Below are 22,563 nucleotides of genomic sequence, written 5' to 3'. Positions count from 1 at the left end.
TATGATTTTTAACTGTCCAGTTCTATTCACTGCATTACCGCATTAAAATATATTTCTATATTGTTTTCACTTGTTCATTCAAAGCATTTTACATTTCACAAGTACATAAAAAAACTTTTAGTGTTGTTCGAAGTTTAGAATTGGACAATTAGTCCACTATAAAAAAAAACTAGTAACTAGAGTAACTGGTTCACCTTTTCAATCTCGTATTGCGTGACATCATGTACAGAGCCATCTGTTTGGAGTCGAACCCTCACTTTCCCATTAGGGAGCTCAGGTGTGCCCTCATCTGGTTTCAGCTGAGTGGCTGTTTTTACAAATCAAATATACACAAGCAGAATGTCCACAGATGTAATACAGGATTTATGTCTTATTGTAGGTTTTCTTCAAACGTTCTAGTTAAAGTTGTATTAATTTTTATTTTTGTATATTTCTTCCAAGTAGACACCAACACCATACCTGAACTATTTTGGGAGCCTGACCTCAGCTAAATAGTTAATAAGCTATCTCATACAATACATATTATTTTCCTCAGTTTGACACAATTTGTGCATAGGCTTATGGAATCCATAAGCTTTAAAGGAAAAAAACAACAATGAATCCTCCTGGGACCCCCCAAGTAATAAGTCTAGCTATAAATATAATTCGCTCCACTGTAAATGTTAGGATATATTAAGATATATCCTAGATAGGTTAGATAGGTAATAATGTAATACAGCAAACATAAAATTCTCTAATTCTCTAAACTGAGAATGTAAACCCCATTAGTAGACACATCAGCTGCCTCGTTGTGTATCAGTGCATTGTGCACAAAATATACTTAATGTACATGTAAAAATATACAGAAACAATAAGAAAAAAGTTCCTTTGTTGAAATGATCTGTTTTTCCGATGTAAAAACTCACCAAGCGTGAAGCCGTTTTTGTGTGTGTACCACACGGTACCAGCCTCATACCAGACATCTCTCTGCAGAGTGTGTGAAAGTGTGTGTATGAGAGAGAGAGAGAGAGAGAGAGAGAGAGAGAGAGAGAGAGATATTAAACATAATACAGATGACTGCTAAGAGGGCACAAGCTTAAGCAAGAATTATAGTATTATACTGCTTAACAAATTTATTATCAAATATTAAAACAAAACCTATTGCAAATTAATACTCAAAGGGTTGAAGTCCCCTGACATACTGACATAAACCTATATAAACTGTAATTTGGTAAAAAGGTGTAAGCTGTCAAAAATACTTTTGTCAAGTTGATATAACAAATGAATCAAGTAACAATTATTATTATTGTTGACCCTATAGTCAGGAATGTGACACAGAGGTTAACTGAAAACGATAGTCACTTCCAGTTTCTCCTGTATTCAGCCCTCAGTGGTAACTTTGACATGAAAATCTGCTGTGTAGCACAATTATATGGTGGAACTTTAACATGGACAGTGATTGCACCATAAAAGTCTGCTTCATACCAAATAAATAACTGTCAAAGATTAAAAAAAAAAAAAAAAACTATGACCATATCCTGTCACCGGATTCCTGTATATTCTGAAGTTTGATGTCATAACAAAAATCTCTTAGTTGACTGAAATGTTATGTCAAAAAAAAACCTGTAATAAGTATATGTTAAATGGTGCGTTAACACAATGTTTAGAATTTTTTAACAGAATTTTTTTTTTTGCTTTAAATGCTTATAATCAGAATTATGTATTAAGTATTGTTTAAAATAAACTACTAAAGTAATGAAAGCTTTTGTGTATCATTACGTTATTTGATATGTTATTAATGCTAGACAGAAATTTCTAGGTATCCATACAGTTCATTCTGATCTGTGAAGGTACTATGCTATGTAACTATGTAACTGGAATAGCTTCATCTAAGGGAGTTCATTAAATGTCTTTAGAATTATTAAACAAGCACAGTTGCTTCAGATAATTGCAATGCTTCACTGCAAGTCTGGGTCCAATATTTTTTCTGTTGCTTTAACACAACCTACCACAAATTTTTTGGGTTCCTCTCTTAGGGTGCTTTCAGCAAGCTGCCCCTCTGGCTCTTGCCTCACTTCTCTTATCTTGTCTTCCTTAATGTCTTTCACATCCAGCTGTGCCTTTGTTTGGTCTTTCAGATTCTCTTTCTCTGCCAACACCTTAGGAAACTTTAATAGGTTGGAATCATTCTCCTGTTTGTGGTCATTGACATCTGGTTTACTGACTTTGAAGTTGTCTTGCTGGTTAATGGAGACTGGACTCAGGTTTTGTATTGGGAAGGATGTTTGTCTCTCTTTTAGGGGAGCATTGACCATTTGTTCTGCCTTGAGGGCCATCTCTGCCTCCAAGATGGGTGGAGTTTGGTCTGGAAGGAGGAACTGCTGGACTAAGTTCTCGCTTAGTTTGCTTGGCTATAAAAGGTAAAAATCATAGTGGTCTCACAAGGGTGAAGAGCATGTTCACAAGAACAAGACACATCAAATTATTCAATTTGGAGAAACTGAGCAGCCGCTCACCGCCTTCTCTTCTTTGAGCTCTGGTTCTTTCAGCTTTGTCTCCTTCTCTGTCTCTCTCACAAGCTGCTTAAGGAATCCTCCGGGTACGGCAGAAAGAGGTGGGGGAGGTTGAGTAGATGCTGGCAATTTCTTCTCATCCTTGATCTGTGTACAGTAAGTTATAAAAGGAGATGTACTTAAAAGTTGCCTTATATAAACAGATTATACACAATAAAATGACAAGAAGTGAAATGAAATACAAAATAAATTAATAAAACAATCAGAAATGAAAAATTAAATCACAGAAAATAAATTCTTTAATATATATTTGAGACCTTTTATAGTCTTATGTTTTATCTGCCCTTTAATCAAGCTAGAGAGTTTAATACTCAGATTACTGCCTAGCTGTTTTCATTTCATGCCACATTATTCAATGAAATAATTTATATTTATATATATGAATGTGGGGAAAACATGATGTTCAATGTGTTAAAATTTTCAACGTACACTTTATTGCCAAAAGTTCAGGGGTTGGGCTTGGCCCCTTAGTTTCAGTGAAAGAAACTCTAAATGCTTCAGCATACCAAGACATTTTAGACAATTCTAGTCATGTTGGAACAGGAAGGGGTCATCCCCAAAGTTGGGAGCATGAAATTGTCCAAAATATCTTGGTATGCTAAAGCATTAAGAGTTCCTTTCACTGGAACTAAGGGGCCAAGCCCAACCCCTGAATTCAAACCTTCGGCTATATAGTGTACAATGAACATCATGTTTTCCCCACTCTGCCTTTATTTAATGATTTATATCCTGCAAAATAATAAAACTGCTTATATGACACTTTATTAATAAACATGTTTTAAATGTTACATTATGATCCATGGGACTTCAACATGATTTGTTACTTAATTACATGATTTTTATGGATGTGTAATGAATAAGGCTTGATAAAATATTCAGGCAAACATAAATTAACCTAGACATATATCTGACACAGTTTGACATGAGAACTCCATCTTGAGCTGGACTTCTCCTACATACAAGTGCATCTCAATAAATTAGAATATCATCGAAAAGTTGATTTGTGAATTGCTGCAGCAATGCAGTGTGGCATGGAGGCGATCAGTCTGTGGCACTGCTAAGGTGTTATGGAAACCCAGATTACTCTGAGCAGCTTTTCTGCATTGTTGGGTGTAGTGTCTCACATCTTCCTCTTCACAATACACAATAGATTCTCTATGGGGTTTGGGACGGGCGAGTTTACTGCCAATCAAGCACATGGATACCATGGCGCTTAAACCAGGTATTAGTACTGTTGGCAGTGTGGGCAGGTGCCAAGTCCTGCTGGAAAATGAAATTAGCATCTCCACAAGGCTGGTCAGCAGAGGGAAGCATGAAGTGCTCTAAAACTTCCTGGTAGACAGCTGCGCTGACCTTGGACCTGATAAAACACAGTGGACCAACACCAGCAGATGACATGGCACCCCAAACCACCACTGTGTAAACTTTACATTGGACCTCAAGCAGCTTGGATTCTGTGCCTCTCCTCTCTTCCTCCAGACTCTGGGACCTTGATTTCCAAATGAAATGCAAAATTTACTTTCATCTGAAAAGAGGACTTTGGCCCACTGAGCAACAGTCCAGTCCTTTTTGTCCTTAGCCCATGTAAGATGCCTCTGATGTCATCCCTGGTTCAAGAGTGGCTTGACACAAGGAATGTGACTGACTCCAGCTGCAGTCCACTTGTGAATCTCCCCTAAATTCTCGAATGGGCTTTGGTTCATAATCCTCTCAAGGCTGCTGATGTTTGTGCACCTTTTTCTACCATATTCCTTCCATTCAACTTTCCATTAATGTGCTTGGATACAGCACTATGTGAACAGTTTGCTTCTTTATCAATGACCTTTTGTGTCTTACCCTCTATGTGCAGGGTGTCAGTGATTGGCTTCTGGACAACTGTCAAGTCAGCAGTCTTCCCCATGATTGTGTAGCCTACTGAACCAGACTGACAGACCATTTAAAAGCTCAGGAAACCTTTGCAGGTGTTTTGAGTTAATTATCTGATTAGAGTTTGCCACCATGAGTCTCCAATATTGAACTTTTTCCACAATATTATAATTTTCTAAGATACTGAATTTTGGGTTTTCATTAGCTGTAAGCCATAATCATCAAAATGAAAAGAAATAAATACTTGAAATATATCAGTCTCTCTCTAGATAATATAAGTTTCATGTTTTGAATTGAATTACTGAAACAAATCAACTTTTCGATGGTATTCTAATATATCGAGATGCACCTGTACCGCCAAGTGAGCCTGAAAGCTGACAATGGATTTGTCTGATCCATGTGAAGCTTTTTAACATCTATTCAACTTGCTTCTCATGCAGCCTCATAGGGTAGCTGAACACAAACTTTCTTCTTTTTGTATTTTTCATGGTAGCAGTGATGGATTGACCAGTGATGGATTGAGTAAATGACTTTATTCCCAGCTTCTCAGTAAGACTCCCAGTTATGTTCTATACATAATTCTCCTTTTTATAATTAGTATGTTTTATTGTTGTTATATTGGGCTTCAGTGACTTTCAGCAAGTTTGCAATAATTGTAAAAATTCTTTTGTGGAAGACATTAAACCTGATTGTCATGTGAAAAAATGTAATGCCTACATGATTAGCAGGAAAAAAAGGGTACAATGTGGAGATGTTTTGTTTGAAAACCGCTTAATTCAACTTTTTTGTATTATGTAAATTACTTACAATCACTACAGCCTTTGTTTTCTACCATTGTTTCTATAATTTATTTCCTATGTGTATATTATTTGTAAGATTAGGGTTATTCTTCACACTTTTTTTTTTTTTTTTTTTTAAAGAAATCAGCCATGCAAATTCTCAAGGCATCATGCAGAAAACATAAATGCTAAACCTGCCTTTTGCTCCCAAAGTTTTAAGCGTGAGGACAGTGCCATCATGGACAAGAGCCACACAAATGCAATTCAGCCAGGTGTGCTTGTTTGTTGTAGAAAGAATAGGTGAAATAATGAAGCTGTGGACCTGTCAAAAGAAAGAGAATGCAGCAAATGAAGGGAAAAATCTTCATTTCCTTGATTTCCTCAACATATTCAGTATGCAATATTTATATGTGCAATTGTTTTGTTCCAATAGTGCTGCCTATGTACTTATCTTTGTTACTGTAGTGTACTTGACCAATAAAGCATGATTTAAAGATTCCAGACAGGACAAATCTTTCAATAGCATCTGGTGAAAAAGCCTATCAAGCTATGTACATATAGGTGCATAAATATTTGGACATCCAATATTTACAAGGACTTATAAGGTTATTATTTTTTATGTCCATCACAGGTTACTGGGGTAATTCATAAATTACAGCTTTATGATCAAGTCAATTTTAATAGTTAATCCTTTGCAATCAATATCTGGCTGAAGTCTGGAATCCATAGACATTGCCAGATGCTGGATTTCTTCCCCAGTGATGCTCTGCCAGGCATACTTCACTTCCTTTTTATCCTTGGGGCATTTTGACTTCCGTAATGAAATGCATGCTTAATTGGATTCAGGTCAGGAGATTCACTTGGCCCTTGTAGAGCATTCCACTTCTTTGCCTTAAAAAAAACTCTGGGGATGTTTTCAACTGGACAGTATATCAGTAACGCAACCATAAATATCACGGTGGTTCCCCAAGCTGGCTTTGCAATGTTTAACTGAGGTAACTTTAGGTTAAGGGCAGATGTTTGAAAACTACTGTGCATTTACAAAGTCAGAGCTTAAAAGACAGACTGTGAAGAATTCCTATTGAGATGTTTTTATTTCTACGTGTTTACAGAAATAGTTCACCTATATAAATAGTCTGGGTTTAAATAAAAAAAAGGATGACTCACAGTAGCACTTGTCTGGTTTAGACATCCAATTGGTAATGAATGTCAAAGGCCTGCTTGAAAACAATGCATTTAACATGGGACTGCATTCTTTACATGGATGCATAAACTTCAGTATAAACAACAAAAATCAGTATAATCACTGAACCTTCTTTATATCTTTAGAAATTGTTGTACGCGTTATTGTATGACTATGGGGCAAAAACAAAGTAAAACTTATTTTAGAGTAGAACATGTCACATATCTATACAGTGACAATTTCAAAGGATTGACATTCCTCAGTAAACATTTACAATGATAAAATGCAAACAGTGCTCTGCCGACATGAGCACTGGTATTTAAACAAAAAACAAAAAACAAAAACAACCACCAAAAACAATAGATGTTAAGTAGAAGACATCAAATAAGTCAGCTTGAAACTGGATCTGTTATGCTGCTCTCAGATTTCAGTTTAAGTCAGAGCCATAATCATGAAATCACCTCACAGCATGTAAATATCCATTTTGGCCTCTAAAACTATTTAGACCCAGTGTATACAATCCAATATCTTACTCAGTCAAGGACAAATTCTCAAAAGTCGCTGTTAAAGTTCACAGAATTTGGACTTCAAATGGCGTACAAAGACATACCTTATGAAGGCTTCCTTTGAAGAATTAAAAAAAGAAAAGAAAACCCCACACACCAAAAAACTCCAACTTAAGTTTTGTTTGTTTAATTCTTAAAAAACTTAAAGCTAAGCACAAGGCACACAGCCCCACTGTCACTCTCTGAGAGGCACAGCTAGACTGAAATAAGAGTGGCACAGCCATGAGTGCATGCACACAGATAAGCAGCTGAGTTAACATGAGACCCTTCTATAAATATCTCAGTAAGTATGGTGGAGCAAACATACTACCCTGTTTGGGAAACTCCAGCTGGACCAAAAACAGGTTAGCAAAATGATTTTTTAAAAGATTTTTTTTGTGGTTTATGATGTCACTTTAAACAGGAATATGTTTTTTGCCACATTTGTCATAAGTGAAGATGTCTAAACTCTATTCCTTGGATACCAACAACAGAGAGAAAAAGAAAACGACCCCATGTTCTTGCTGATTGTTGTGATGGACAAACTCAGCTGTGAGGAACAGGCCGGAGGTGGAGCAACTGACCGAGCAGTTCCCTTAGGACAGGACTGGCGTGCTAGGAATAAAGACTGTACAAAAAGGATGATATAAAAAAGCACTAAATGACCAGATTAATAAAGATATTGGACGAAAGGAGCGGCACACTTCCAAGACAAGTGGGAATAAATTACATTCATATTTCACTTTAATTTGAGAGATTGAATTTTAAGATGGTGGAGATGAAAAGAAGGAGGAGGCATTTTTATTGCCTCACTGGTAAGTTTAGTAACAGGAGATTTTTATATAAAAACCACACAAGACACTGGTCACTAACACACTTCCACTTCTGCAACTCTTGATGAACTGCATGTAAACATTCATTAGCCAGACTGTTGCAGCATAAGTAAATGATGAACCTTTAGTGAAAGCATACAAGTCCACAAAAATCATTAAGACAACAAACAAGGCAAAGAACACAAAAGGGTTTTTTATTCTGAACTTTAAATTGGCAGTCCAACACATGTTTCTAGCTTCTCTGGGGGACAAAGATAATTACTGGTCATTTTCAGCAATAATAATAACTGCCTTAATTTTAATGGTAATAACCTATACAGTAGTACTTGCGTTTGCTTGTAGCACAAAAAAAAGGAAAAAAAAAAAAAAAGTTTGTGGCAACTGTAAACTGGAACCTTCTACAGCTCCGTGCTCTAGCAAAACCCATGTACATGTATAGTTAAGCACAGAGGGAATAACTCCCCAGCCAGACAATAAATATGAAAGAACGCAAGATAATCTTGCAATAAACAGACAAAAATAATAATCTGCAATCTTTAGGTACACTATCTAAATTTATGTGCAAGAATTGAGCTGATTCTTCACCACAAATATTTGAAACTCACTTTGAACCCAATCCCAGCCCAGGTTTTTGTTGATATTTACCCTTTAAATAAACCTAAATCATTTTTTTTCATATACATATATATTTACTTTATTTTTCCTATTTGTTGTCTTTTGATACCTGCCATTTAATACCTGCTTTTGCCATATAAACTAATCCCTACAAAACAGACACACAAGCATTTGAATGAAACATCAACAGAGTGAGTAAAAAGCTGAGATAAAAATAAAATACAAAACCCCTGAACAAAACATGAATATTCAGGATTGGTGGAGGTGCTCCAGCTTTGAGAACTGGGTGAGTAAAATGCCTTTCTTGACCAGTGCCAGTGATGGGCTGGTCGCTCGGTAGACAGACACTTCTCAGTGTGTTTGTGACATCCAAATCTGCCCCCAATGGACCACCTAAATTTGGTCACACTTTTGTACCTTTCCTTAAACACAGTTATTCACCTGTAAAACGTACCAATTTTGGCTTGGAGGGAATGTATATGGTGAATTGTGATCAGTGCAGACTGCACAGCAAAAAAGCCTACAGTCTTTTGGCACATCTTTTGTGTGCTAGTGAATTCTGATGGTACAGTGATTAAACTTGAATGTCCAAACTATTTTGGTTTTTCAAATAAGACCCTCAAAAAGTTCCAACTTTAAATCTTCCTCTAGGATGGCACCTCCCTGACATTTAAAAAAACAAACCGAGACTTTGATTGGCATCTGATTCTGAGTATTGCATATGATATATAGCAAACTCAGGATCACATGCAAATCAAAGCCTCCTTTAAAAAGCATGGACAAGAACCACTTATAAAAGCTATTGCATGGAAAACCTGAAATATACAAACAGAAAAAAGCTAAATTCACTTTTCAAATCTGCCAGCTGTGCTCTTTTCTGCCAGTCAAAAATGCACATATTTCAAAAATTCTATTAGAAATTTGCATTGTCACATTCAAAACAATATAAAAATTAAAACTATACTGAAGCATTACAACAAATGGTCTGTTTCCCTCCCCACTGCCCCTATAGCTCAACCTTCTCAAAGGAATTTCCTCACTTTGGGTATTATAATAATCGCATATGAGCACTGCTGATGTTAACAGTCTGTCCACCTGCAGATGGCTGATGGCAACACTGACACATGCAGGATGTGACCCAGATGAGAACCATGTACCTCAACATGAAAGAAGCCACTCTGCTTTCATTCAGGTTTGCACACTTGCATCTCATCCTGAGGTACACATGAACAATTGGAAAGCCATCAAACTCAACCCACCCTTTCCCCAAAGCCAAGACAAAAGAACAGAAACACAGACAGGCAGACAGAATAATCCCCCATATATGCAAACATCTTTCAAGAAGAGTATACTGTAGGTGCACAGAGAAAGGACTGGTTCTGTATATAAAGTCAGACAAGGACTGTGAAATGCTCCTTATATTTTCCAATCTGTCTTTTCACTGCGTTGCACATTTTTGTCTATCAGAGCATTCCCGGAGGACGTGGACACGTGAAACAGGGAGAATGTAGTCTGTTTTAGTTCTTTCTCCATCATTTACACAAGAGTCACACTGGAGTCAAGCAGACTTGGCTCGAAGAATCCTCTCTGTGTTGGCACTTTTTGCACTTCAACAAGTAAGGACTGGGCTGACTGTTTGGAGAAGGTGCAGTGGGCTTTTAAGCAGTATGGGAAAAGTGTGTGGCATCTCGCATCTGGCATTTTGCATCATGAACCAGTGAAATATCTCCCCCTTGAGGCACACAATAGTACAACGAAGGGATCTATGCGTACTGAAACTTTCACTGGCCACACTTTGACCCCATCACAATCAAGTGACCAAACACACATACATGCACACATAAAATACACATTGCTCCATGCAAGTGCTCAACAGAAATTGATTTTGATCCCACAAAGGACTGAATACCAAATTTCACACACTGTTAATTACCGTCAAGTCTTATCTCATGAAAGAGTGCATCCTTGATCACTTACAATTTCCTCAGTGCAGAACATTGTAATGGAACTGTTTTGAGTTTAAATAAAGGTGGAGGTGAAGAGGGTAGGGCGCAACAGCCGAACGATTAGTATGCATTTGAGAGAAAACTGAACCTTAAAGGTAGGGGTACCCAGCTGCAGTCCTTAAAGAGCTGGAATCAAGAAGAGTTTGGCGATTTCTCTGCTCCAACATACCTCCTCACCGCCCTCTTAATAAACTGGTAAGTTGAATGTGGTGTCTTGTAGTACTATATATATATATGTATGATGGACACTGATTATCTAGGACTGCAGTTGGTCACCTCTGGTCTCTATCATCTAGTTATGCTAGAAGTCAACCATAATGCATTTCAAGAAATGGGCCATTCAAGGTGGCCCTGGTTATTACAAAAAGATAATTAGGCATTACATCAAACTAGACCTCAGCATTTTCATAATTTCATTTGACTCTTTACAAGCTCTAGACGTTAAGACAGAAAGACATTCTACCAGCCTCCACTGTGGTGGCATCAATGCTGACTAAAAACAGCATGTAGCCCACTATCTCTGCATGTATGGACCCATGTGGCCCATTACCTGCACCTTCACACAGTTTCATCCTGAGCATACAGAGACCAACACATTCACAGTAGAGGGAAGAGCAGCAGGAGCACAGGATTCAGCTTCCCATAGCATCACACTCTAGTCTATGTACATGTGTGTTTGGGTAGGGGGCAGCTGATGCCAGGCCCTGCCTGGGGAAAAACACTGAGTATGGAGGAGGAAGTTCACAGATTAAAAGAGAAAGAGGTGAAAAGTAGGGAGTAGAGCAAGGACACAATGTCACTGTATGCCTCATGTTCATTCTTGACCACATAAATGTCTTCATTCAACAGTGACATTAACATTGGTCCTTCACTATTGTCCGGAAACGGCAACTTCACCAGTGTGTCAATCTGTAAGTGGGTGAGTGTGCGTGTACTAGACAGACGAAACAATAGTTATGGTCAAGTAGAACTCCAGACAGACCATGTGGAGAACCACTTTTTAACAGTTAGATGCTTTATTGGTTGTGGCGAAAATGGAGGGTAAGCTGAAACAGGTGGTGCCATGTCTGCAAGTGTAAAAGGATGCATGATTATGAGGAAGCGTTGGGGCAAAAGCCAACAGTGGCTCACAAGCCATTACTGTTACGGTGTGTCAGTGGTGGTTTGGACAGTTCCACCACGCCGGCACGGCCTTTGCCAATTACTTTGGGAGCACGACGCAGCAGCTTCTGGGCCTCTGTGAACGCTTCATTCAGCTCCTTCTTCCATTGTACAAACTCGGGGTCACTCTGTGGAACAAAGTGACAAACGATAAGCTGATTACAAAATGGTGCCATGCAATATGTAGATATACAAATTTATTCTGTAGCAATTGTCAGAGACTTCTGAGAATGACTCAGTACAGGGAAAGTTGTCCTACCTCACACTGCAGGACAAACTGTTTGCCTCCTTTGATCCTCAGCAGGATGCATTTCTTGTCTTTGATCTGTGTCTCTTCAACAGTCACTATCTGCTCCATTGTTAAGAGGTTTTGCTACAGAGAACAGACCAAATCGTTAATTATTGGGAAAATACTGGAAAATTCGTAAAAACATAATATGGTGGTGCAAAAACCACTTGATACAACAAAACCAAACATTGCCTGTTATATGCTTTTAGGTTTACATTTTCAGTTTATTAAACATGACTGCATAGATCTCTTAAACACAGACATTTAGTAGCATATAATGAAAAAAATTTAAGTATTAATGTACAATAAAGTTAAATTAGCTTTCAACTGGGGTAACTCCCATTGCTGAAACACAGAGCTGGTCAACATCCATTAAGCAACAGCATTGCTTGTGGAAACACAACGTTTAAAAAAGAGCTAAGAGGAATACGACCAGTCTGGTTTAAGCTAACAGGAATAACAGGAATAACTGAATTTCATAAAGAAACATGGCAGATACTGTTTATCTGTTTGAGTTTTGGTATTAGTTTTTGGGGGGGCAGGTCTTGAAGATACTAGGCTGCTTGGTTGAGGAGGCCCTTAGTCTAATCAGGTAAGATCAAGGCAGTGAATTTAAAGTTTACAAACCTTCATTATCATCATGCAGCATTTCAAAGAAATTCTTCTGCAAAAGTGGTTTCAGAAACACATCACTGTCCATAGTGTACTCCATGTTCAGTACGTACAGCATAAGAATTAAGCCCTATATTGTTTCTGATCAAATAAGAGTGCAACCATGCTATAAATAGGATGTTACAGATTTGTGCTTAACATACACAAATGTAAACTGCCCAATTTAACATGGGGAAATTATGTATAGAACTGAAATGTGCATACACAAGGCCAAATATTGACATCATCCAAAACTGACATCATCTATATAGGAAAGATATAAGAGGAAGTGGTGGGGGGTATTTAAATACCAACTGTGTGCCAGGCCATCTCTGCCAGACTTTACAAATGCTTCTGTGGTTGGCAATAGGAAATTCCCCTAGTCATATTCCAAAAGCTATTGAAAAGCCCTCAAATAAGAGTGGAGAACACAATTTATTCTTATAGCATACCCCAAAAACCTTTTGACTTGTTTGTGAACTCTGAATCTCTCAGAGCTGTAGACCTTTTATATCAAGTGCAGAATCTGAGGGTTTGTTTCAGAAATTAGCCAGGTTTCAACAAAACAGAAGGCAGAGACAGCATTCTTATTTTCAGCGAGTAAGCCGAGTTTGGTCCAGCTTATTTCTCAGACAACACAGCTTAGAAAAAAATCATACAGATAAAAAAAAATCCCAGACTCCTGAAACGTGTATTTGACTCTAAGCACTTCTTTTTTTCTGGTCTATGTCTTCTGCTATTTTTAAAATCCAGGAATGTGTTTGCCATTAAAATGTTATGAAAGTTTGCCACTTTGTTTTGCATCTTATAAGTTGCTTTCCATGAGAACCTCAAATAGGCATGCATCACGGATGGACAACAGCTGTTGTCTTAGGTATTTTATCCATGTTACTGACAAATGTGTCGGAACAAGAAAACAAAAATGTGAGCAGACACTGAAACAACCGTTACTGACCTGCTCGGTGCTGCTATCTGTGGCAGGCAAACACCCTGTAATCACTGGAAGGTATGACAATGGTTTCTTTAGGCAGCACCACAATAGCCTTACCAGCAGAGGCTCCCCAGGATGCGATATCACAAATGAATCAGCAGTGCATCTAAACTTGGGCAGCAAACATCTGATTTAATGTTATGTCTGGTGAAACCAAGTGGGGCAATACAAGCATCAACAGCATGAATGTGCAAAAGACAGGTCTGCTCATGAAACAGCCATCTTCAGGCTCACAACTTGTAAAGATCCTAGGCATATGTGCATGTGCACCAGCAGGTGCCAGCAGAATTCTCAACAGATACTGAGATACTGGTAGGTAATCATCAAGATGAGTGACCACTGAACTATTGGGAGAGCTACGCTGAGGAATGGGAGCATCTGAGTTACATGGCCTGATATCCTGTTTCTTTCATTTTAACTGAGCCATGTTTGCTACAAAGATCTAAACAGTAGCTCAGACAACTTTTAGTGTCTATGTTTTACCAATGGCCTGTTTCACAAGGCCTGGGCATTTACAACACACAGGCTGATTAGATTTATGTGTGTTGAGCCAGAACTGAAATCTACCATCCAAGTATTGGCACTGGCATTAACATGCTGTCAACTCAGGACTCGTAAGGTAACTTCCTTAAGATGATCAAGCTATCTCATCAAGCTATTATGAAGTTCAGTGCTGTATGTCAATTTTCAGAATCAATTTAAACATGAGCACTTCCAAACGAGAACATCTTAAGAACTCTTTTGTGTAGCATGATGCATAGATTTATTATTTTGTACATTTACTGCACTAATTTACTGACTTTATTAACAGTGAATCCATATATTTAATTTGCAGACTGTGTATGACTATTAAGTGGAGTGTAACACATTCTTTACTGCACAAATAAAATAGACAATGAACACAACAACATCCGGAAACAGTTTGTGCTCTAACTATGCAAAGAAAGTGTCGAACATTTTTTGGAATTACTGGTCAACCAGAAGAAAAAATAGTATGCAACCTCCAGATAGCGGTGGCTGCCAACAACGTACAATACAGATTTGGGTGAAGGGAATACCTATGCCAAAATGTAAAACACATTGACACTTTGATTATTTCTAGTATAATAATTATACTGTTTATTATGTATATTATTGTTACTTTGTGTAACGAGTGTAACAGTGTAAAATTTGATGCATATAGAAAGAAAACACATAAGTGACTTATTTTGACTATCGATGCAGTTAATATAACAGATGTTTTATCCATGTTTGTGTTTTTGCTCTCTTTGTTTTCCACATAGAGTAAAAAAGGAGACAGAAGAAAGGCCATGGCGCTCTATCTGTTGATATGGAAGGAGGAGGAGACACAGACTTTGGTTTACACAACCACCCAGACACGTGCTTTTGTTTATGATCAACATACACTGTTGTGATCGGATAGTGTTCCCCCTTCAACACACATAAGCACATACCCTTTTCACAGTGCTAAAAGTCATACGAAACTCCGCAGACTTAATTGAGGTAACATTGGTGTGGAGTGTGCCATCATCTACCTGTTTCACAGAGCTCACATATGCCAGGATAGGCCACAAAGAACTGTGAGGATAACATTCTTTGACTTCAAGTACTTTCAACACTCTCCTGCCACTCTCTGTGATGCAGGTGGACCAGGACAGGTCTGAATTACACACTACATGGCCAACATACCACAGTAAGTCAGATGTGGTGATAAGCACAACTGGTGCACCCCAGGGTACTGTACTTTCACTATTCTTATTCACCCTCTATACCTCTGACTTTTGCTTTGATTCAGAATGTGACACCTACAGAATTTCATGACTGCCACCGCCTTGTTGGCTGTATCTCAGATAAAGAGGAGTACGAAGACCATACCAAAAGCTTCAGAGGAGGATTCAACAACAACCACCTTCAGGTCAACATTTGGGGAAAAACAGCTGAAAAAAAGCTGAAAAAAAAGAGCTGATGGTGGAATTTAGGTGCTACAAGTGACTCTCCACCCCCTCTTGCAATGGAGACAGTGGACACTTAGAAGATCCTAGTTGTACACCAACCTGGACTTGTTAAGACAATATTGAGGCCATCAAACAGGGCGAGCTTCTGGGCAGGCTCAGGTCCTGTGTACGGCTGGTGCAGATGAGGAAGTGAAGGAAGATAAAAGCTATCCTGGATAACCCTGCTCATCTTCTCTAGACTGAGCGGATTCCAGCTTAGAGAGAATTTTCAGCCACTTGCCTCAAGACGCCTATATATAAATCTAGCACATGCACAGATTGATTTATTTTATTGTTTATTTGTACTATTTTTACACTATTTGCTTTGATTTTTACTCCTTTTGCTTACTCTGCTTTGTAAAACTGAATTTTGCCAAGAGGGGGATAATCTGGAGGCCAAGTCAAATTTGTGCCTTTATTCATGCAATTTGTGCTACAAGTAGCTCTCTTCTTTGGTATCGGAACAGATGGTTTAGCCTTCGCTCCCTATGCAAATCAATGAGTCTTGGGTGGTTATGACCCTATGGACCTTGTCAGAGTAGCATAGATCCTTACACTTGCCCACTGTTTCTGCTTCCAACAGATTCCAAGAACATTGTGAACTGACTATTCACTTGTTGCCTAATTTACACAACCCACTGTAACAAGATAATCGAAATGATCACTTCTGTGTCAGTGGTTTTAATGTGATCAGTGTACATTCCAACATAGTGAAATTCTTCTTTTCTCATATCCCAGCTTGTTAGGAAGCCCAGGGTCAGACACAGCAACCCTAAACTAGAAAGTGTAAAGTGCAAAGGTGCAGAAGAGGAAGCCTGGCACTGAAGACACAACCTCAAAATTTTAAAGCTAACTCCATACACTATAAATGCAAACAGCTTTTGCATAAATTCATAAATGACAAGCAAAAATTTAAGCAGTAAAAAAAAATTACTGAATACAGTCGCCTTGCATTAACCTTAACCTGGTGTCTTATTTGGTTGATATAAGCTCTTAAGGAAAATATTCTCATGCAGTGACAGTTAATCTAAAAAAAATGTGAGTATTGTTATATTGCAGTTAGTGATCTATTTTTGAATTAAAATCCAAGTTAGAATTCTGTGGTAGTATTAGCTAACTAAAATGCTACAAAGCAAAACATATTTCAAAACTAATCCAACTAATTAGCTTTTTAATATATACTAATTAGACTATCATTTTGATAGTCATTGCTTGCAGAAAATTGCTTACTTACCCTAGACTCGCCCTCTCCTCTCCATTCTACACGGTTAGGAAACAAGTAGAAGTATCGGCGCTGCCACTGAGTCAGGAATGGGTTTCCAAGCTTCAGCATGTAGCCATGCATGATGCAGTCCTTGCCCAAGGCATAGTCTAAAATATAGAGGGGGAAAAAAACATATACACCACAGTATAAAACACACTATGAATAATTATAAAATGTATAAAGAAAAGCTTCATGATAAAAATGAAGTAAAAACAATGCTGGTCTGACTATTGTGGTCAACTAATTTTCTATATCTCCTCCCTGAGGATTCATAATCATATTTGCCTTTAGGATTAAAAAAAACTATTAGTTCACTATTATAAATCTTAGCCAACTGATTTTAGTGCATCACAGCAGACAATGTGTTCACATTACCCTGGCTTGAGAAGAGTCCTCTCAAGCTTTATCAAAAAGCAACATGATTTATTATTTCTTAGCTCTTAATTTGACCATGCCATTACGAACACCCATACAGTACACCAGCACATTTATGTGGTTATACAGTTGTTCAAACAGGGAACCATTATATTCACCACCATATTTGCCAAATCTCGATCCTAGCAACTTTCGTTCACAAAATTAAAAATGAGGGGAAAATATTCATTGCATGCATCCAGGTGAAATGACAGTGCATTTTTCTCAATTCTTTCCCCACAGATGCCTAAGCACTTGCCTAAGCAGTGAATCTGCTGCTAACTTCAAGTACAATAATGTCAAAAAACAATCACTGTCCAGATGTGCAATGTACCCTGTTGCTGTTTTCCCCCATTTTGGAGATGCACCAGGAGAAGGTGATCTTTAAATGTTTGCCTAGCACAGTCACTGCTTCAGTGACTTCATCAAGCAAAAAACAAAATTTGCATGGATTCTTTGCTCTTTAACATCTGCCAATGGGACTGAGAAACAAATAGACAAAATCATGTGCCTGCACAATCAGACTGAGATCTTGGGAATTTGGAGGCCAACTCAACACCTTGTCTCTGTTATGTTCCTCACCCTTTTCCTGAATAATTTTTGCAGTGTGGTAGGGCGTACAATCCTGATGAAAAAAGGGGCCATGAAAAGATGTACTTGGACTGCTACAATGTTAAGGTAGGGGAGTGTGTCAAGCACATGACCTAAAGTTTTCAGCCAAAACACTGCCCAGAGCACCACAATGCCACAGTGGGATCAGGCTAACCTTTGCTCTCCACATTTATCAATAAGCCCCGGGAGCCCACAACCCTAGACATATACGCACGCACATGTACCTGTTCAGATGTGACAAGTGCCAAATTGTGGTGGCTAGACAACCAGGTCAGAGCATGTTTAAACAAAAACCTAATAAAAGTGGTGAACGGAAGGACATCTGGCTGCCTGATAGCCCGACTGCCCATGGTGCCCTTTCTTGCAACTGTGCTAGGCAGCCAATGTTTGCACATACTATTACATAATAGCCTGATTTTAATATATATTTTTAAAACTGTATCACATTCAAAAATATGTACAATGTGCAAAATAATTATGACAAAGATATTTTGCCAAGATATTAGATATTATTATTTCTCCAAAGAAAATGAAAGCTAGCCAACCACATCTTTTCGAACGGCTGCTCATGCATCGTCAGAGAAAACATTTGGAGGAAAGGACTATCTGAACACTTCTGCATGCCTGAGCTTTCAGACGTCCAGGGTCACTTTGATGAAGGAGAGATCATATGCCACCCTTCTTGTTTGTGTACATGTTAAAACCTCACCTTCCTCGTGGCCTTGCTGCTTGTTCTTGGCTCGTTTGCGTGCCTCATTCTTATCCGTATCACTGTTGACTGCCTCATACACTGTCTCAGCCACCTCCTGCTGCCAGCGCTCTGAGATCACCAGGGGAAAGTTTTTATACAGCTCCTGATCACTGTCCAGCAGCTAAAACCCAGAACCAGAGAAAAGAATAAATTCAAGAGAGCAAGGAAAGCACATGCTAACTAGCCCTCATGGGAAAACTATTTGTTCAGACAAGCCTAAAGCCAGCACATGCTGGACTGTGTCTGTATAAGAGAGGCAAAAAGAGAAAGTGAAACAAGTGTATGACTTTGCAGACCGGCAAATGTTGCTAAGCAATGTTGCAGACCTTGCAAAATGCAACAAACAGCCTTTTGTTCTACTTCACTAGAGCTCATGGGGTCACTCTGATCCAGAAAAATACACTAAAGTTTTCTATTGTTCTCTCGATATTGTAGCTTTAAAAAAAATCTTCAAAACATAACAGATGGGCTTGAAGCTAAAGCCTACCATTATTTAAAAGAATGCAGAGATTGGATACTGAAGTGATGCTGTACCTTTATGCCTTTGGTGTCCTCCTCATCAAAAGAGCCAATGTCGAAGGCGTCAGCAGCATTCACTTCTCCACGAGGAGGAATCAGTGGTGGAGAATACTGCAATGAAACATAGCCGTTAATACAGCTGGACATATGTGCAAGCATGTGCAAGCACTCTTTGCAGATACTAGCTCATGTAACCACACTTTTACAAGTTACAAAGAATAATAAAAGAGACCATACAAGTTTTGTGATGAGAGATTAATGCTAATTGTGTGAATTCCCTGCTTAAAACCGACTGGCAGGCAAAATTTTTTACTGTAAACATTAATTAATTTACAAAGGATATGATTTTTATGAGCAAAATCATGACCACCACCTCCTCTTGGCTAATTTGGGAAAGACTGTTTATGTTAATAGAGCAGAAGATTGCAAACTTTTAGGCAAACTTTTGAACTGACATTTTTCTTCACATTCTAGGTTTATAGTATAGGGAAAAAGTATAATTTAAACATTACAAATATTCAGTAACATATTTGTGACATGAGTGACTAAAACCAATGAATATTCCTTGAATATTGGGGATGGGTGAAATAGAGCAGTGCAAAGTGGAACAGCCCAGTTAAAACTTAATGCATGATTTTGAGTGTGCAAACATAGCGAAATGAAAACACAGTTAATGTAACACTCAATAATAGTGTAGAATACTACATAAATATGCAATTTGAGACACAATGCACAAGTTTGTGTAGTACAAATTTGTTCATTTTTACTGCTGCACTAGGTACAGTGTTTCAGAATGGGTAAAAGAAAATAACATACAATAATTTAAAAGTGACTCCCAGAAACATTTAACAATAGCACAGATATTTTTAATATTCATTTGTGAAATAAAATAAAAAAACTAAAGAAAAAAAAAAGTGAGTTTCAATCATTAGCCCATTTGTAAATCAAATAAACCTCAGGAACTCCAGTACCAGTGTCTCTTGAGGAAACTTCCAAAATATAAATCATCTTACAGATTAGTACAATGATGCAGTGTACTAAAGTTTAAATCCATCAGATTTAGGGTTCCTGAAAATCAGCTATGAATTTAGACCACACTGACAATTTTCCAGATTTTGCAGACATCAGTGGAATAGTGTTCTGACTTTGAATTCTAGGTCTGGTGCAAATCCATACAACCAATTATTAATTACAGATACAAGCCTCAGGATTCTCTAGATATTAGGGGTGCCACAATACTCAATATAATATTAAAGTACAACTCATCTCTAACAACAGATAGTTGGACCTTGCAGGCAACAGAGTTATCTCACTGTTACTGTTCATTACATAGCGGATTGGGAAATAAACAGCGCCGTACTCCAAACCCATCTCCTGTAAGAAAGTCATACAAGAGCTAATTTGCCAGAAGAGTTGATAAAGGCAGTGAATATTGTGCATGTAGTTCATGAAGCTGACGTGCTGTGAGTGGCCAGTGTTAATTTATTATCTCTCACTATTTTCAGTACACTATGAATGTGTACAAGTTGATTTTTGCATTTAAGTAAAATAGAGAATTGCAACTAAAATCATTTTTCCCCCTTCTTAACATCTTACTGTTCCTTTCACCTAAGCAAAGAATAATGAAAAAAACACTTTCATTTGCCAAGCCAATCCGAAACGAACACCGTGGGTAAAAACCAAGGTACTTATTGAACCGTGGGTTAACTGTATTGTTGCATCCCTACTAGATATGGACTAAAATGTTACAATAGAATGTCACTGCTAGGCCCATCTTGCCTGGGTAGCGTGAGGGAGTATTTGTTGTAATATGTTTTTAATGGAATGGGAGAGTGTTAGGGAAAAAGATAAGCCAGTAAAATAAAGTTTCAGCAAATAGTGGCTGCTGCACACTTACATAGAGGATATTAGGGATGCCACAATACTCAATATAATATTGAACCGTTTGGTACGACCTCCACAGATCAATACGCGTATGTGAACCGCGGGTTTTTCGGTTTTTCCATAAAACGATAACCATGCGTTTTATTACTCTCTGAACCGCCTGTTTGTGTTTGCCTGTACTGAAAGATTTGCAGCCGTTTTCTGTGATCGGTGGTGTGGGCTTTTGGCAACTTATAAAAGTGCTCGAACCGCGTTAAACACTACCGACACGTCCTTGTTCCCCCCGACCTCTACGAAAAAACACACAAAAAAAATCTAACAGATAGTTGGACCTCGTGGATAACACAGATTTATCTCAACCTTTCTGTTCATTACATAGCGGATTGGGAAAAAAAAGCGCTGTACTCCAAACCCATCTCCTGTAATAAAGTCATACTGCTGCTAATATTTATATCTCACTATTTTCAGTATACTATGAATGTGTACAAGTTGATTTTTGCATTTAAGTAAAATGAAGAGAATTGCAACTAAAACCAGTTTTTTTCTTCTTAACATACTTACTGTTCCTGTCACCTAAGCAAAGAATAAATGGAAAAAAACCCTTTAATTTGCCAAGCCAACCGAACCGAACACCGTGGTTAAAAACCGCGGTACGTATTGAACCATGGGTTAACTGTATTGTTGCATCCTTAGAGGGTATTATACAGAGGGTAAAATGAGTATTGAACACGTCAACATTTTTCTCAGTAAATATATTTCTAAAGGTGCTATTGACATAAAATTTTCACCAGATGTTGGTAACAACCCATGCAATCCAAACATGCAAAGAAATCAAACCATAGATGTCCATAAATTAAGTCATGTGTAATAATGTGAAATGACACGGGGGAACAATTACTGAACATGCTTTACTGAAATTTATTTAATACTTTGTACAAAAGCCTCTGTTGGTAATGACAGCTTCAAGATACCTCCTATATGGAGAAACTAGTTGCATGCATTGCTCAGGTGTGATTTTGGCCCATTCTTCCACACAAACAGTCTTGGGCCTCTTCTATGAAGTCTGACCTTTAGTTCTGTCCACAGATTTTCAATTGGATTGGCTGGGTCATTCTAGCAGCTTTATTTTCTTTCTCTGAAACCAGTTGAGAGTTTTCTTGGCTGTGTGTTTGGGATCATTGTCTTGCTGAAGCTCTTGTTTTATCTTCATCAACCTGGTAGATGGCAGCAGATTTTTCATTCATCCTCCCTTCAATTATATGAAGTTTGCCAGTACCGTATGCTGAAAAACAACCCCACACCATGATGTTCCCACCTCCAAAGTTCACTGTTGGTCTGGTGTTTTTAGGGTGATGCACAGTGCCATTTGTCTTCCAAACATGGTGTTATGGCATCCAAAGAGTTTTGGTCTCATCTGACCAGACTATAGTTTTCCAGTATTTCACAGGCTTGTTCAAATGTTGTGCAGCAAACTAATGAACTTCAAAATGCTTTTTCTTCAGCAGTGGAATCTTGTGTGGTGAGCGTGTATTCAGGCCATGGAGGTTGAGTGCATGACTTATTGTTTTCTCTGAAACAATTTTACTTAATTCCTAATTTACTAATTCCAGGTTTTCTGAAGCTCTCGACAAGTGGTCCTTGGCTCTTGGACAAC

The 22,563-nt window shown here is 38.1% G+C and overlaps 2 protein-coding genes across 5 annotated transcripts in view; both read right to left on the bottom strand.

Moving 5' to 3' along the window:
• Positions 1 to 7,792, bottom strand: part of LOC131367060 (unconventional myosin-XVIIIb-like) — a 28,555-nt gene extending 20,763 nt beyond the window's left edge. For all 4 annotated transcript variants that reach the window (XM_058412261.1, XM_058412262.1, XM_058412263.1 and 1 more), the window contains exons 1-6: positions 6,991 to 7,792; positions 5,396 to 5,519; positions 2,496 to 2,639; positions 1,989 to 2,390; positions 906 to 966; positions 195 to 307 (exon numbers count right to left, since the gene is read on the bottom strand). In XM_058412261.1, the coding sequence (XP_058268244.1) occupies positions 195 to 307; positions 906 to 966; positions 1,989 to 2,390; positions 2,496 to 2,639; positions 5,396 to 5,437 (762 nt within the window). In that variant the 5' untranslated portion in view covers positions 5,438 to 5,519; positions 6,991 to 7,792. The remainder of the gene's footprint in view (positions 1 to 194; positions 308 to 905; positions 967 to 1,988; positions 2,391 to 2,495; positions 2,640 to 5,395; positions 5,520 to 6,990) is intronic.
• A 143-nt stretch (positions 7,793 to 7,935) lies between these two features.
• grk3 (G protein-coupled receptor kinase 3) overlaps positions 7,936 to 22,563 on the bottom strand; it is a 70,678-nt gene continuing 56,050 nt past the window's right edge. Inside the window, exons 17-21 of the mRNA XM_058412267.1 lie at positions 19,041 to 19,136; positions 18,465 to 18,627; positions 16,700 to 16,836; positions 11,800 to 11,913; positions 7,936 to 11,668 (exon numbers count right to left, since the gene is read on the bottom strand). Coding sequence (XP_058268250.1) covers positions 11,507 to 11,668; positions 11,800 to 11,913; positions 16,700 to 16,836; positions 18,465 to 18,627; positions 19,041 to 19,136 — 672 coding nt within the window. The 3' untranslated portion in view covers positions 7,936 to 11,506. The remainder of the gene's footprint in view (positions 11,669 to 11,799; positions 11,914 to 16,699; positions 16,837 to 18,464; positions 18,628 to 19,040; positions 19,137 to 22,563) is intronic.

Source organism: Hemibagrus wyckioides, linkage group LG16, assembly GCF_019097595.1.
Source record: "Hemibagrus wyckioides isolate EC202008001 linkage group LG16, SWU_Hwy_1.0, whole genome shotgun sequence".
In the NCBI taxonomy this organism is placed as follows: domain Eukaryota; kingdom Metazoa; phylum Chordata; class Actinopteri; order Siluriformes; family Bagridae; genus Hemibagrus; species Hemibagrus wyckioides.
The sequence above is the reverse complement of the archived record's forward strand: the minus strand, read 5'-3'. Positions and strand labels throughout refer to the sequence as shown.